Source organism: Talpa europaea (genome assembly GCF_964194135.1).
Source record: "Talpa europaea genome assembly, chromosome: 8".
NCBI classification, from domain to species: domain Eukaryota; kingdom Metazoa; phylum Chordata; class Mammalia; order Eulipotyphla; family Talpidae; genus Talpa; species Talpa europaea.
This window is the reverse complement of record NC_140075.1, coordinates 37,715,801-37,730,056: the sequence shown is the minus strand read 5'-3', so window position 1 is coordinate 37,730,056 and position 14,256 is coordinate 37,715,801. Positions and strand designations below refer to the sequence as shown.

The following is a 14,256-nucleotide window of genomic DNA, read 5'->3' as shown; positions in this document are numbered from 1 at the left end:
TCAGTAAGTGAGGTGAAATAGCTTCTCTCCAAGAAAGAGGTGCTTCCTTGGGGTGACTGCCACCCAGAGGCCTCCCTGTAACCCACCTCTTATGCTGCTTGGAGGGAGGCTGAGGCCAGAAGTTCACAGAGGGCCAGTTACAGCAGCAATCCTGACTGCTTGACACGCCATGGGCATCCATGAGAGTCTAAGAGACAGCAGGGCTTGTCTGCCAGCCTCGGGCGGGAATGATCCCTAAGTAGTTACCTCCTTTCTGTGTTCTGGTTTTTGCATTTATACAGTCAATGTATTCAACTGTATATTCCAGTAGAGTCCTTTCTCAGACTGATCAGTGCCATGATCCCAGAGGAAGTTGTGCCTAGTTAAGTAAACACTTTGTCTAGGCTTTTGGCCTACACCCTGAGACCATTCCTGCCCTCCGGGAGCTTATATCAGAAACATAACTATCAGAGAGAATTAAGGAACAGCAAAACACCATGCAGAAAAATCTCGTACCACTAGAAGTGAATATTTGCAAAATTCTTTTGATGTAAATGTACTCCTATAAACATCTTCCTCAATAATAAAAACTTAACATATTGAGTGCATAGAACAAATGAGTCATATTTAAGGATCATTTGGAAAATGAGGAACTTGAAAGTAAGGTAGACTAGGTGGCAGAACAAGAGTTAGCACATGAAGGCTTGAAGGAGTTAAAGGAAAGTAAAGGGAGTTAGGTGGTGGGGTGCAATGGAAGTGGAGAGCAGAGAGGCAGGGCTATCTATTCCTTTCCTGTGGCTGCTGGAAGGGAGAGACGGAGAAGGTGTGCAGTACAGACAACCTCACAGATAATGGCCTGAGTTTTATTGTGCAGCTCAAATCCTGTAAGTCTGTAATTTGGAAAGACACGATCCAGATAAGGGGAAAGAAGGTGAGGAAAGGCGCTCTTGGCGGTGATTGTTCTCTAGCAAGCGATGATAATGTCTTGACACAGGATGGGGAGTCCTTCTTGCTGGCAGGAAGCCCACAGTTGTCAATAATGCAGAAACCAGGAAAGCAGATACAGTTATCCCCCCGCAGTGGAAAGAGCACAAGATTGGCTCCATTTTGAGAGGAGTGCAGCACTAGGGGAAATATAGGGAGTTCTTTCAGTTGAGATCCACTCCAGATGTTACTCTAGTCAGAAACTGACTTTGGTCCACAGCTCTGAGTATAGCTGTGCAGCGAGAAAAGTCACAGGAAAGGGAGGGACTTGGGAGAGAGGTTGTGGGGAAGAAAGAAGGAACATACATGCTTTGCTGGAGCATACTTTGCATCTTTTGAATGCTTTTTTCCTCGATACTTTTAAATAGCAATGGGGTTGATAATAAGCCTAGAAGTTCTAGCAGTGAAGAACAGGTCTGGCCCAAGTGAAGGAGTCCATTTTGATGTAGGAAGCAATGTTGGATAAATACCATAGGCAGTTTTTAAAAGTGCTATACTTTACCAGAATGAGTTTTTTCTATTTTGTTTTATCCAAAAGAGACTCCCTCAACAAAGAAGTCAGTTTGGGGTTGTATGGTTTGAGCTGACCACCTCATCCGAGTAAATGTAAAAGAGGAAACAGAAAAGACTGAGTGACCAAATGAATTTTCAGTCTCAATATTTTTTTTTTATATTCCCACTTGAATAGATCTTGTCAATGCACTGAAAATTTTGAGAATCCAATATCTTTTTTTATTTTATATTTATAAAACTTAGATTATATTTAATTTATTATTTAATTTATAAATTTTAAATTGTATTTAATATTTATTTAAAAATTATTTTATAATTTAGTAAAAATTATATCATTTATTTGAAATTCCTTTGTTGAGGAATTCCTCATTCCTCTACCTAGAAGAATTGAGTTTTCCTTGAATCGCTCAAAGAGCTACGTGATCTAAACTGAGACCACATTTAATCTTTAAACCTTTGTCTCTGCGGTTCCTCCAACCATTTGCTGTGGCTCTGATCTGGTCAGGGTTGTTTGAGATGTACAAATCGAAACTTCTTTCTAGGGTGGTTTCCTTATTATGCCTATGCTGTCACCTCAGCCTGAACACCCATCTTGTATTTTCTTATAGATCTTGATGAGTGTGCAACTAAGCAGCACAACTGCCAGTTTCTGTGCGTTAACACCATTGGCGGCTTCACCTGTAAATGTCCTCCTGGATTTACCCAACACCACACTGCCTGCATCGGTGAGTGGGAAGAAGCCAAGCATGGAATGTAGCTATCCTGTGAGGGATTGTTTTCTAGTTTCTCTTTTGTTAAAATAAGACAAAAACTCACAAGCGTGCATGAGTGCCCTGGCATGTCTGTGGAAAGTACTAGCCTTATTTGCCTTTTCTAAGGGAATCATTCTTCTCTCTTTTAAACAACACGAAGAGAGCTTCCGGCAATTTTAACCCCTGTTTGTGCCCCACTGCTTCTTGTAGACAACAATGAATGCACCTCTGACATCAACCTCTGTGGGTCTAAGGGCATTTGCCAGAACACTCCTGGAAGCTTCACCTGTGAATGCCAGCGAGGATTCTCCCTGGATCAGAGTGGTGCCAGCTGTGAAGGTGGGTAGCGCACTCAGCTTAATCCACCTGGTGAGTCCTTGGGTGGCTATTGACACCTTCACCATTGTCCTCTGTGAGCATCCTCTGTGAGAAGACAGGAAATATTTTGCCTGGTTTGCACAGTCTCGATGTTTTAGAGAACTACTGTTTTTAGAGAACTATTGCTTCTATCATGTGCTGTCTATAACATAGCTTTTCTAGGTATAGCAAGACTTCTTCTGCTCAACTATTAATTTAATCTAATAGGTAATGACCCTGTCAGGGTGCCCACGATATCACCCTGTACCTCTCTGGGTGCTTCTGTGCTAGCAAGTAAACAAACATCAAACATATTGGTAAAGGAAAAGCCAAAAAGAGGTGTAATAATAACATGTATACCCCCGATACTGTGACTGGGTAACTACCCCTATGGCTTCAGACTCCATCTTAAATAGTGTAGCTAAGACAAAAGGACTTTGGGGGTGGGGAGGAAGCAAAGGTCAATTAGGGAGATTACTGGGAAGGCAAAGTAGACAAAAGTGTGCAGATTTAAACTGTGTTTCCTAGAAAAGACATAAAGAGATTAGGTCTTTCTGGTACACATCTTCCAGAAGTTTACCTGTAAGTATCTCTTCAAAGGCAACCTTCACCCAGCCTTCAAAACCCTCCATATAATCAAGCTTTTGCCAAGAAAACATAATTTGTAGTGGCAGATTTTTCTCCCCTACAACCCAGTCAAAATTAGGTAGATTGTTAAACACGATTCATTAATTTTCTGGTCATTAAATCGAGAGGATTCCCCAAGGTATATAAAGTATGTGAGGAATAGCTTCTGATAATATGTAATTTAACATTTAAATTATGTTTTTAGGATTTTATTTTTATACTGGCACCTTTTGGTTTCTAATTCTGGTACCAATAGGCAATATAAATAATCCACACAGCTATCCCAGAGAGCCTTCATGTGCCCTGCCTTAATTTCTTCATCATTTTTATTTGTATTACTAGGGACATCTGAATGTCTCCCTCCTTGGATTTATTTGAAAGCTCCAGAGTAGATATTTTTGAAGTTTTTAGACAATTTTGTAGATGTCAGATTTCTCTCTCATTAAAAGTGTCTTTCACATTAGCATGTAAATGTCACTTTGGAGAATGCCAAAATGTTGATGAGGCCTAAGGACATCTGTCCTCTACCTTCTCAGATGTGGACGAGTGCGAAGGAAACCATCGCTGCCAGCACGGCTGCCAGAACATCATTGGGGGCTACAGGTGCAGCTGCCCCCAGGGCTACCTCCAGCACTACCAGTGGAACCAGTGTGTGGGTAAGTAGCTGTTCTTTGTTGATAGCCGAGTTGCTGTTTGAGTCAAAACACTGCTTTGTTTCTGACAACTTTAAACTTGCCATTGAAGCAACAAATGCTCCTTTAAAATTGTCCTAGCCTGGTTGAAACCAGAGGGAAATTATAACCACTGCAAAATAGCAAACTATGGGGGAAAAAAATGATGAAAGGTACTCAGAGGGCATCTGAAATGAAATGCCTCAAGAATTCCTTTACTCCCAACATCCACCACACACACTCACACACACACACACACATACACACCCTTGGGTCTTTCCCTGCTGCCTTGCTAGTCATCAGCCCACACTGAGTTCTGTTTGCCTCAGGGGCTAACAAAATCCTACCTTGCTGACTAACAACGTCAGCCAGTCCAGGCTATTTTGAGTGACTCTACTCCTGGATTCACAGAAGTGGTTCCATTCAGCGCCACCATCTTGGGGGCAGAGTACAAGCGGCAGATACAGCGAGTTTTTGCAGGATTGCTAAATTCTTTTAAAAATGAAAGGAGACCCACAGACTCTCTCATTAAGTTGAAATTACCATTTTTGATTCCACAATGTCGTGGGAAAAATAACTCCATCCACAACAGAGTCTGAACATTGTGAGTTTGGCGGAAGCCCAGGTCCATCAAGCCAAAACCCCTTGTTGTACTGATGAAGACCCAGAGGCCCGGGAGGGAAAGCCACCTGTCCTTAGCCAGTTATATCCTGTCTGGAACCAAAACCCAAGGCTTTGAATGTCCTGATTTAGAGCTGCCTTTCCCAAGTCACGTTCTCTCATTGTTTCATTCGGTAAGCATCTTCAGGGCACAACTGCATGTTTGGGGCTCAGTGCCCTATGCAGCTGCTGCAGCTTGGGGTACAGTACCTTTCTTAATTAGGAGGCAAAAAAGAAATATTCTGCATCGCAATGCTTCACTTCACTCCAAAGACACATTTGGTGTGTTTTCATTTATTGAAATTGTGTCTCTCATCTGGTTTGATTCTTTACAAGGCACAGATTTGCACAGCTGAGCAGGGCTGGCTAACATGACCCCAGAGCTAGAGAAGTTTAGACTACATAATTTGCTGACCAGCTGTCTGGTTTTAATGGAAATGCCTTAGTTCATTATCAGTTCAGGGAGGTCTTGGATTTAATCACCAGCGTCTAACACTAATCACAGAACTTCCACAGTGAACTTCATTGTTCAATATCTAGAATATGAGCTTGTCTGCCCCTGTTATGTGGTGCCTTTAATGAAATTGGAGCTATTGAGAAAGACATAAAAGAGGTTAGGTCTACCGCTCCTGGACCTACCCCTCTGCCTCCTGCCTTCAATCCTCCTACCATCAATCAATCCTTCAATCCTCCTACCTTCAATCGTCCTACCTTCAGTCCAGGGTTAGCAGAGATGACCAGGTCATGCTCCATTTACCTGGAGATTCTATTCTGACCCCTTGAAGGTCATCTGCTGGCTGTGAGTTCTAGAAGAACACGTTGAGGAAGAGGTTTGGGAGTTTTTGATGCCCAAGAGATACCAATCCCAACTGGCCTTTGTATTCTTAAGAATTATAGTTATCCAGAAGTGTTGCTTGGGCCAGAATGGCTTCCCCATGGCTGATCTCCTGGGCAAGTCCTCCCTGGATCCTCAGTCCTGGGCAGCCAGAAGTTCAGTGTTAGAAGATAGATTGAAGAGTAAGGGCCTACAGATTTCATTGTGTTTTAGAAAATATTAAACTCCAGGCTTGCAGTTGGAGTTGACCCATTTTCACCTGGAGAAAGAAAGTCTATGCTATATTTTGGGGCACTTGGAGCCACAGCTAACACATACTATGCAAACCTAGTGCTGGAACCTTTGATTTTGGAGGAAGTGTGGGTAGGTTTCAATTTGCTTTTAAGGAACGTCTTCCAGAGATGAATGCCATCTTAATAAAATTAGAATTATCTCCTTTTATAAAAAGAACAAAACCTTCACCAATTTAAGTACCAATTGAAAGGGTTAAAATATATATATATATACGGGAGTGTGGAAAGATCCTTTGTGGAGCCATTTGCTCCAGGGCTAATGGGATGAGAAAGTTCAGGAAAAGTGCAAAACATGTTAAACAAATTGTGGTGTTTGTATATTGATAAAAAAGGGGGAGTGCACAAACAGGCCATTTTCAAGCTGTAAACACTGAGCCTTAGCCAGTTTCTTATCTTAATCCATGCTCCACTCCATTCCACCTCTCCAATGCAAATAAGCAAGTTTAATTGAAACTTTATTAGGTTCTCAGGGAGGAAAAAAAATAGAAAAGAACGTAAAAGAGGAAGGGAGAGTTCTGGACTGAAGTAGATATTTATAATAACACAGATCGTCAAACCTAAAAAGAACCTTAGAGATGATCTAGTTAGATTTTTTCCCTAACATATAGATCCCTCTCCAGCCTTCCTGGTCATCCGGGTTTGATTTGAATACCCCCTAGAAGGGCACTGGCGTTCTCCTACAATAGACCTCTCTGTGTATAGATAACTTGAACCCTTAGAAATGCCCCTTCATAAAGAATGAGCTTTTTCTCCCTCTGTTCTTCCTATTTCTGCTCCTTGGAAGAAAACAATAAATCTAAGCTTTCTGTTGGCAGGTCTTCTTGGCATACACCCATATACATGTATACATATACCTGTGCCTTAAAGGTTTTATGAGAGTCCCGACAGGAAACAGATGGCTGAACCCAACCAAAAGCACAGACAAGGGAGAAGAGCCTATTGGGGCTCTGTGTAGATTGGCACCCTGGAGTCAAGAGCAGGTACAAAGTCCCAAGGTGAACGTGGGCAAGGAGAAGACATCCAGCTCAGGGACAGTCTCCCTGCTGAAGGAAATAGCCTCAATTGTTCATTCATTCTGTGGTGCAATTGGTCTTTTTCACCTTTAAATTAAAATAATGCCTCATCTTGAACTTAAAGTAAGGAGAAAATAACAGGACAATGGCATGTTTAATTATTTCTACTCTTGGAACCCTGGAGCTGAAGTGACCTTGGGTGGATACTTTAGAGTCCTTGGATAAAAAAGGGTCCCAGTAGATCCATCTGTAGGTAGGCATGGAGCCATAGCAGGCAGCTCCTTGAATGATTTGCACATAGGAAAGAAGGAGGGAAAAATGGCAGGGAGCAAAGCAGGCAATATGAATCTATTATTATATTATATTATATTATATTATATCATATCATATCATATCATATCATATCATATCATATCATATCATATTATATTATATATGCAAGCAGCCTGCCCCTGCCATATTTACTCATCTATTTTTCTAATTAAACAAAAAGAATTTAAAAGTAGCTATTTTCTTAGGGAAAAAAAATTTCTTTATAAATGTATCTACCTGAGCAAATAAGGTAAATTGAATTAAAGTCCCAGTTTACGTGCAGGTGGGGCTCCTGAGAGATTCTGTGTCACAAGCTCATTGGAATGCACCTATACACGGGCCTTCTCTTCACACAGCAAATAAAAGGACTCACAGAGGTTTCACAGTTGGATGGACCTGGGTGTGTCTCTGTCCTGCTGCTGCTGCGGCTGCTGCTGCTGCTGAGAGATCTCAGAGGATTTTTCTGAGCCTCCCTTTCATCATCTGTAAAACAGGGATTACATTCAATAATATCTACCTCCTGTGATTGTTAGGAAGGTTAAGTAAGTAAGGTAAAGCACTTAGTTTCCTGTCATGCAGTAGGTGTCTAATAAGTGTGAATTACTTTCCCCTCCTTCCTTCTGTTGGAATTATTTGCTAAATTTGCTGAGTGAGGAGGCCAAGCTACTTGCATTCAAATGAGGATATGCCTGTAAATGGGCTGCAGTAAATAAGAAATAACTAAGCCAGCTTCCAACTTGCCCTGCAAACGTGGGTCTCTAAAATTAGATTGGAGATTTTTAAAAAGTATAAATTAGAAAAAACGAGAAACTCAGGTTTTCTCCCTTCGAGTTGATTTTTTAAAGTTAGATTTTTTTTTCCCCTGCCCGTTACCACCAGATTTGGCAGTTCCCTGTGGGTAGCTGGTCCGGCAGCATCTGTCTCTCTTGTGGGCTTTTCCCAAGTATTGCTAGTGAAGTCTGCGCTAAGTCTCTTCCTCCCATTCGTTTTAGACACTGGGCAGAGCCTCTGGGCAGGAGCCTGCTTTGGATCAGAGGGGACCATTTAGAGATGGGAGCAGACATACCAGAAGGCACTATTCATCCCCAGGACAAGCACCTGGGGGCTTTTGCAACTTTTGGAAAAGGAAGTCGGAGTGAGGGGGAGGCTTCCTGTAGGATGTCCATCCTTGCCAGCCCTCCACTTACTCTACAAGGAGGCCTGGGAAAGCAGCCACCCCCAGGAATGTGGTTGATCTCTGCTTTGGAGTTGTTCCATTTCTGGGCACTTGCAAAGCAAAAATGCAGAGATCTGCAGGATCCTTCGCCTCCTACCAGCCAGTCTCCATGATCTTCAGGGAATGCTGATGTGGAGTAAAACATTCTAGCACTGTTTTCAGATGAGAAGAGGAGTCCTCTGGCCCTCAGAACACCCTGCTCTGTTGTATTCCACCTGGCACCTTGAACAACACCTTTGCAGCACAGCAAGAGGCCACATCCTTACTTTCTCTCCTGTTTCTTCCCAACCCCTCTCTGCAGATGAGAATGAATGCCTGAGCGCCCACATCTGCGGAGGGGCCTCCTGCCACAACACGCTGGGGAGCTACAAGTGCATGTGTCCCGCCGGCTTCCAGTTCGAACAGTTCAGCGGCGGATGCCAAGACATCAATGAATGTGGCTCTTCACAGGCCCCCTGCAGTTATGGCTGTTCCAACACTGAGGGCGGCTACCTGTGCGGCTGTCCCCCGGGCTACTTCCGAATAGGCCAAGGGTAAGCTCTGCTGCACCTGGTCGTGGCTGGTGGTGACGTCATTCAGAATATAATTAAGTATCTCTAACTCAAAGTGACCTGTCCTGGTAGAGGGGAAAAAATCATGCTGTTTAAAATACTCTTTATAATTCCAGTTTGCTCCTTAGGGCATTTCATTTAAAGGGACATCTAGATTTCTGGAAATTCATAGCCTATCAAACAAAATAACATTACCTCATAAATACCTCTCTCTGGCTTCTCTAGCTCATTTGCTCACTTTAAAAAAAAAAATTATTTATTTGTGCATACAAGAGCTGGGGTACAGGCCAGAGATGCGGGGGTGAGAGGATTCACCAGCAACAGAGTGGGGAACCGAACAGGCAGACTGACGAAATACACTGCTGAGGGGAGCAGCAGGAGAGACAGGAGAGGTCTGCCACGCCATGTGGGATGCTCCTGGGCCGGCCGGGGATTGAACTCGTACTGCAGAGGCTGTGGATTGCTTCATAGTGCGGTGCTTAATCCCTTGTGCCACCAGGGAGACCCCTCATTCTCTCACCTTTCACATCTGGTGGGAAAGAGATTCCTCACTCAGGAAATTGGGGGCTGATACATAACAGAAGGGCTCACACTGCACTTTGCTGGTCCACCTTCTGGAACAAACAGGATTCTGTCTGATTTAATCTCATCTAACTCCTTTCAGGATAAATGAAAAGGATGTCTTTTTCTCACAGGTTTTTCATGATCTGAAAGTATGTTTTACATTTCAAACTTAAATCTATACTAAAAATTACCAAGAAAATACTAAATATGAGAGTTGAAATAGTAGTTGTATTTTCCAGGTAGATTGCTTCATTACATTGTATGTGTGAGACTTGGGGCAGGGAAGACTTTATTTTACTTAGTGGTTGAAAGTTTAGTGGTAAGTTTTCAAAGTTTGGGTCTTTTTTCTTGCTGAATTAATCTGGACTTGGACTATCAAATCATTTTTGGCTATCCTGTAAAGCGTCTCAAAATTTAACTTTTTAGTTAGGAACACACATATTTAAATACATGTATACACACATACTCCCACAGTCCCCACATGCAAAATTACATGTTCACACATATACACATTTCCTGACACGAATGTCAGGTCTGTGTAGATTTGAAAGTAAAAGAATGTTTATGGGAAGCACAAAGAATCCCAGTCATAGAATACAAATCCCAGATATTTGTGTCTAGCTCTCTGTAGACTCATACTTCATAAATTTAATGCCAGAATCAATTTCCCAGAAAAAAATGTGACACCCCTAACTGGCTTCAGGCCAGTGGGACTTTGTAGTCACATTTCTTTTAAGTGGTGTTGCAGGGATATGAAAATATTGGAACAGAGTTCTGAGAAAGGAACCAAAGTCTACAAATTCGAGATTTGTCTTCTAATAATTTAATCATTGTGTGAATATCTGTGTGAATGTGTCTCTATACACACACACACACCCATACACACACTTGCCATGTCATCTCTTTTTTCCCACACATTTTGCATTGCAAGATAAAAGAGGAAAGGAAATATACTGGGCTCTGGCAGGATAGCAGAAAATAGTAGGAACCTGTAAATTGCTGCAAAAAAAAAAAAAATTCTGTTCATTGGCATTGCATTTTGAATCTCAAGGCGACAAAGTAAAATGGGTTAGCAAGAGTAGGCCAACTACAATATTACAGAAAAGAGGTAAATCATTTGGCCTAGTTGTGCTCCATTTAGTTGAAATCGGCCTGCTTTTAACAGTGTTAGCCTCTCTGTGAAAAACCATGGCGGACCCTGCCCCAAATAAAGATTCTTTTAGGAGCAGTTAGATGTTTCAACACATTTTGAAAGAGGAGCCTGGTAAATGCATTCCAAATGGTCTCTGAAAGAGTAAGCAGAGTAACAAACCAAGGCACTTGTGAAACAGACAGGGCTCCCTCCGTAACTTGGCTTTAATAGCTGAAAGGCAAAGAAAAACAGCTGAACGAGGCCTCTCTTGGGCACGAGTTTATTTATCCAGCCTCATATGAGTCAGAGACAGTGGTCCTCGTGGTTTTGAATGAGTTGAAACAATTTCCCACAGTTGGGCAAGCCCTTATACGTGTCTTTTATACATCTCATAGCTTCACAATTTATTACTAAACCAAGCTCAGTTATCACCTACAGTGTTCTTCCTAGTCTCAGCAGATTCAGCCAAACAATAGGAAAGATTACTCAGTGCTGGACTTACGAAGGGTGGTGACAGTGGTGACGACAGTGGTGCTGGCGTTTAAATGGAAAAAAGACAACTGGAAAGTGTGTCTCATACCTTTTCACTCCTGCGGAGTCTGTTTCATAAGAAGGAGGCCATTGGATTTAATCTCCCAAGTCACACGGTCTCCCTCATCCCCTGTCTTTCTCTTATTTCCATTCCCCATCCCCCCCAGTATCAGCATAGCAAAATGCCTGCTACATTAGTTTCGGGAAATGAAGGGGCAAATAAATATGCAAAGCAGAGTGTTGAGAGGTAGAAGGAAATCGGTGACCTCAGGGCCCTGGGAAGTCAAGACAAACGCAGAGGACTTCAGTGTGGCTGTCAGACCAGCAGTCATCCAATGGACAAATCACCAGAGGCAGAATGGCACCAGGCAGGGCCCAGGCGTCCTCACACTGTCCTGTCTCATCTCCAGGTTCTAATGAACAACCTCTGCTCCCCTTCCGCCACAGGCACTGTGTTTCTGGAATGGGCATGGGCCGAGGAGGTCCAGAGCCACCTGCCAGCAGTGAAATGGATGACAACTCACTCTCCCCAGAGGCATGTTATGAGTGTAAGATCAATGGCTACCCCAAACGGGGCAGACGGAGGAGAAGCACAAATGAATCAGATGCTTCCGACCTCGAGGTAGGTCAGAAGGTGGTTTTTCTCGGTGTCCCTATTGCAGAAGGGCCTTCCAGATTCCTGTGGTTTCCTCTGAGGATGCTCCAAAGTGTGAAAAAGCTCCCTGGGGAGAAAATCCAGACATTCCCTGAGCTCTAGGCCGCATTTTATGAGAGTCTGTGGGACTTTCTGGAGTTTCTTGCCACTTTCAGGGAGTGGCCATTCAAAGGGTTTCACATACTTGCTCATTTCCTCTGTCTCGCCAGAAAGTCAAACACCCACCCAAAGTCTGCTGAAAGGAGCAGGTCTGAGATCCAGGACAGCAAGTGGGCAGCATAGAGAGGTGACATAGTGCTCCCTGCACGGGACGCCAAGTTCCGAAGCTAGAGGCTCCTCTACTGAAAAGAGCCATGTGGAGTGTGAGCGAACTTGGATTCTAGACAAAAACAACATGGAGCTCAAGCAGCCTGGTTTTCTTTGCTTTAGTCAACTCAGAAACGCAGATACTCACCCAGACCTCTGGCTCAGGGCCCGGAGAGTCCAGCACATGTGGTCACAGAGAGGCAAGCAAGAAGCCAGGTGCAAAGCATTGAATATTAGCAGATCATCAGAGTCAGGAAATAGGTTCATAGGTGTGTCCTTCCGAGGGGATGGTTTCGCATCAAAGAAGAAAATTGAAATAGACTGGTTCTTTCTTAGCATCCGTGCTGCAACCCATCCCCTGTGGTTTGGGAAATGAGATAAGTCTTTGGAAAGAAAATAATCTATCAAAACAGTGTTTCTCAAACTTGAGTGTGCATCTGAATCATCCAGAAAGCTTGTAAAAGTGAATTGCTGGAAAACACCCCCAGGGTTTCTATTCAGTAGAAGTTTCTAACAGGTTCCCAGGTGATGCTGATATTGCCGGTCCAGGGACCACAAATCCAGATCCACTTCCCTAGAAGACCTCCCAATACAAGTGATTTCAACTCAACTTTCTTCTTGACATCAGCTTAATATTTTTAGTATTCTAAATGTGTGCTACTTCAACATGCTTGTGGTTAAACAAAGGGTTTTATGAGTATGCGCTTTCAACATAGTGTTTACAATATGAGCGGTGAGGTGTGTTAGCATGAGATTGAAGTGACTTTTTCTGTAATATAGGAAGTAAATGAATGGCTTTATTTACACGCTATTTAACACATTGCCATGTGTCTTTTCCCAGGATCAGCCTGAAATAGAAGCCAATGTGAGTCTCGCAAGTTGGGATGTGGAGAAGACAGCCATGTTCGCTTTCAATATTTCCCACATCAGTAACAAGGTTCGAATCCTAGAACTCCTTCCGGCCCTGACAACTCTGACGAATCACAACAGATACTTGATTGAATCTGGGAATGAAAATGGCTTCTTTAAAATCAACCAAAGAGAAGGGATCAGCTACCTGCACTTCACAAAGAAGAAGCCAGTGGCTGGAACCTATTCATTACAAATCAGTAGTACTCCACTTTATAAAAAGAAAGAACTTAATCAGCTAGAAGACAAATATGACAAAGACTACCTCAGTGGTGAACTGGGTGATAATCTGAAGATGAAAATTCAGATCTTGCTTCATTAATTCACCATCCGGAGACCAAATAATTAAAAAAAAAAAAAACCAAAAAAAACACAGATAGATAGGTAGAACTGAATTTTTCCCCTGTCTGAATCTTCATATCATGGGTGCAATCTTTCACCAGGTAAATTTCTATAAAGAAGCACTATTCTTGTATTACAAAAGCAAGGTACAGGTGACTGGCCTAGTTCAAAACAACCACTTTCTGAGGCTTCCCATGTGTATAGCTAAGCTACCTTTAAGCTACCTTGTCATAGGTGTTGACTCTTGAAAACTGGGATGTGTAATTTCCATTGGGGGTTGGCCGTTCATACTGAGGTGCCGTGCTACTAGGAGACATACAGGAATGTGCTTTCAATTGATGGACTGTTCTATTTTTTTTTTCAAATTTTAAACTTTACTTCTCCAAATACAAGTACTAGGTTGGTCATTTATAATATCTATTTGGTGCTAGAATATTCTCAAACTAGATTTATAAATGCACTGTAATATTTACACAATTTAGAAACCAAATGACAAGTATCCAGTTCAAATACTTCACTAATTTCAATCAACCAAAGTTAGTTCAGTAGCTTATCTCAGTTATGAGTATAATACATTACATGTAAATTAAGTGTGTGTATACTGTAATCGTGCTATTTTTTATCATTGAAACATTTATAAACTAGAATAATAATGCCCTTAATGTGAGGGTTTGTAATGGTGCTTATTAAGACCAAAGACTTGTTCAATGTATACACCAAGAGGTAATGAAATTTCTGTGACTGGCCCACACACACGAAGGTCTGGGAGGACCAGGAAACAGCCTCAGCCGCCAGAGGACCAGCAGTGCCTCCTTCATCACGCCTGTGCAATATGCAAGATTACCCTCGGTCATTCCTGTCAACAAGGGGTCCATGTCATAAATGTCACAATAAAACAGTCTTCTTCTTTTTTTAGTTTATCCCCTTGTGACTTTGTGTTCTTGCATGGAGATGGGATTGCAGGGGCCATTCTGGAGGCTGAATGAGTTCTCCTGAATGTAAGTGACCCCGGGTCTGGTAGATAGGGCTTCGAAAGGTGCCAAGTGTAAAATCA

The 14,256-nt window shown here is 42.5% G+C and overlaps 1 protein-coding gene across 1 annotated transcript in view; it reads left to right on the top strand.

The window, feature by feature from the left end:
• Positions 1–13,496, top strand: part of FBN1 (fibrillin 1) — a gene marked incomplete at its 5' end in the record, with an annotated part of 233,753 nt that extends 220,257 nt beyond the window's left edge. The window contains 6 exons of the mRNA XM_084240531.1: positions 2,085–2,201; positions 2,439–2,567; positions 3,749–3,868; positions 8,514–8,745; positions 11,438–11,612; positions 12,793–13,496. Coding sequence (XP_084096657.1) covers positions 2,085–2,201; positions 2,439–2,567; positions 3,749–3,868; positions 8,514–8,745; positions 11,438–11,612; positions 12,793–13,182 — 1,163 coding nt within the window. The 3' untranslated portion in view covers positions 13,183–13,496. The remainder of the gene's footprint in view (positions 1–2,084; positions 2,202–2,438; positions 2,568–3,748; positions 3,869–8,513; positions 8,746–11,437; positions 11,613–12,792) is intronic.
• Positions 13,497–14,256: the final 760 nt, after the last annotated feature.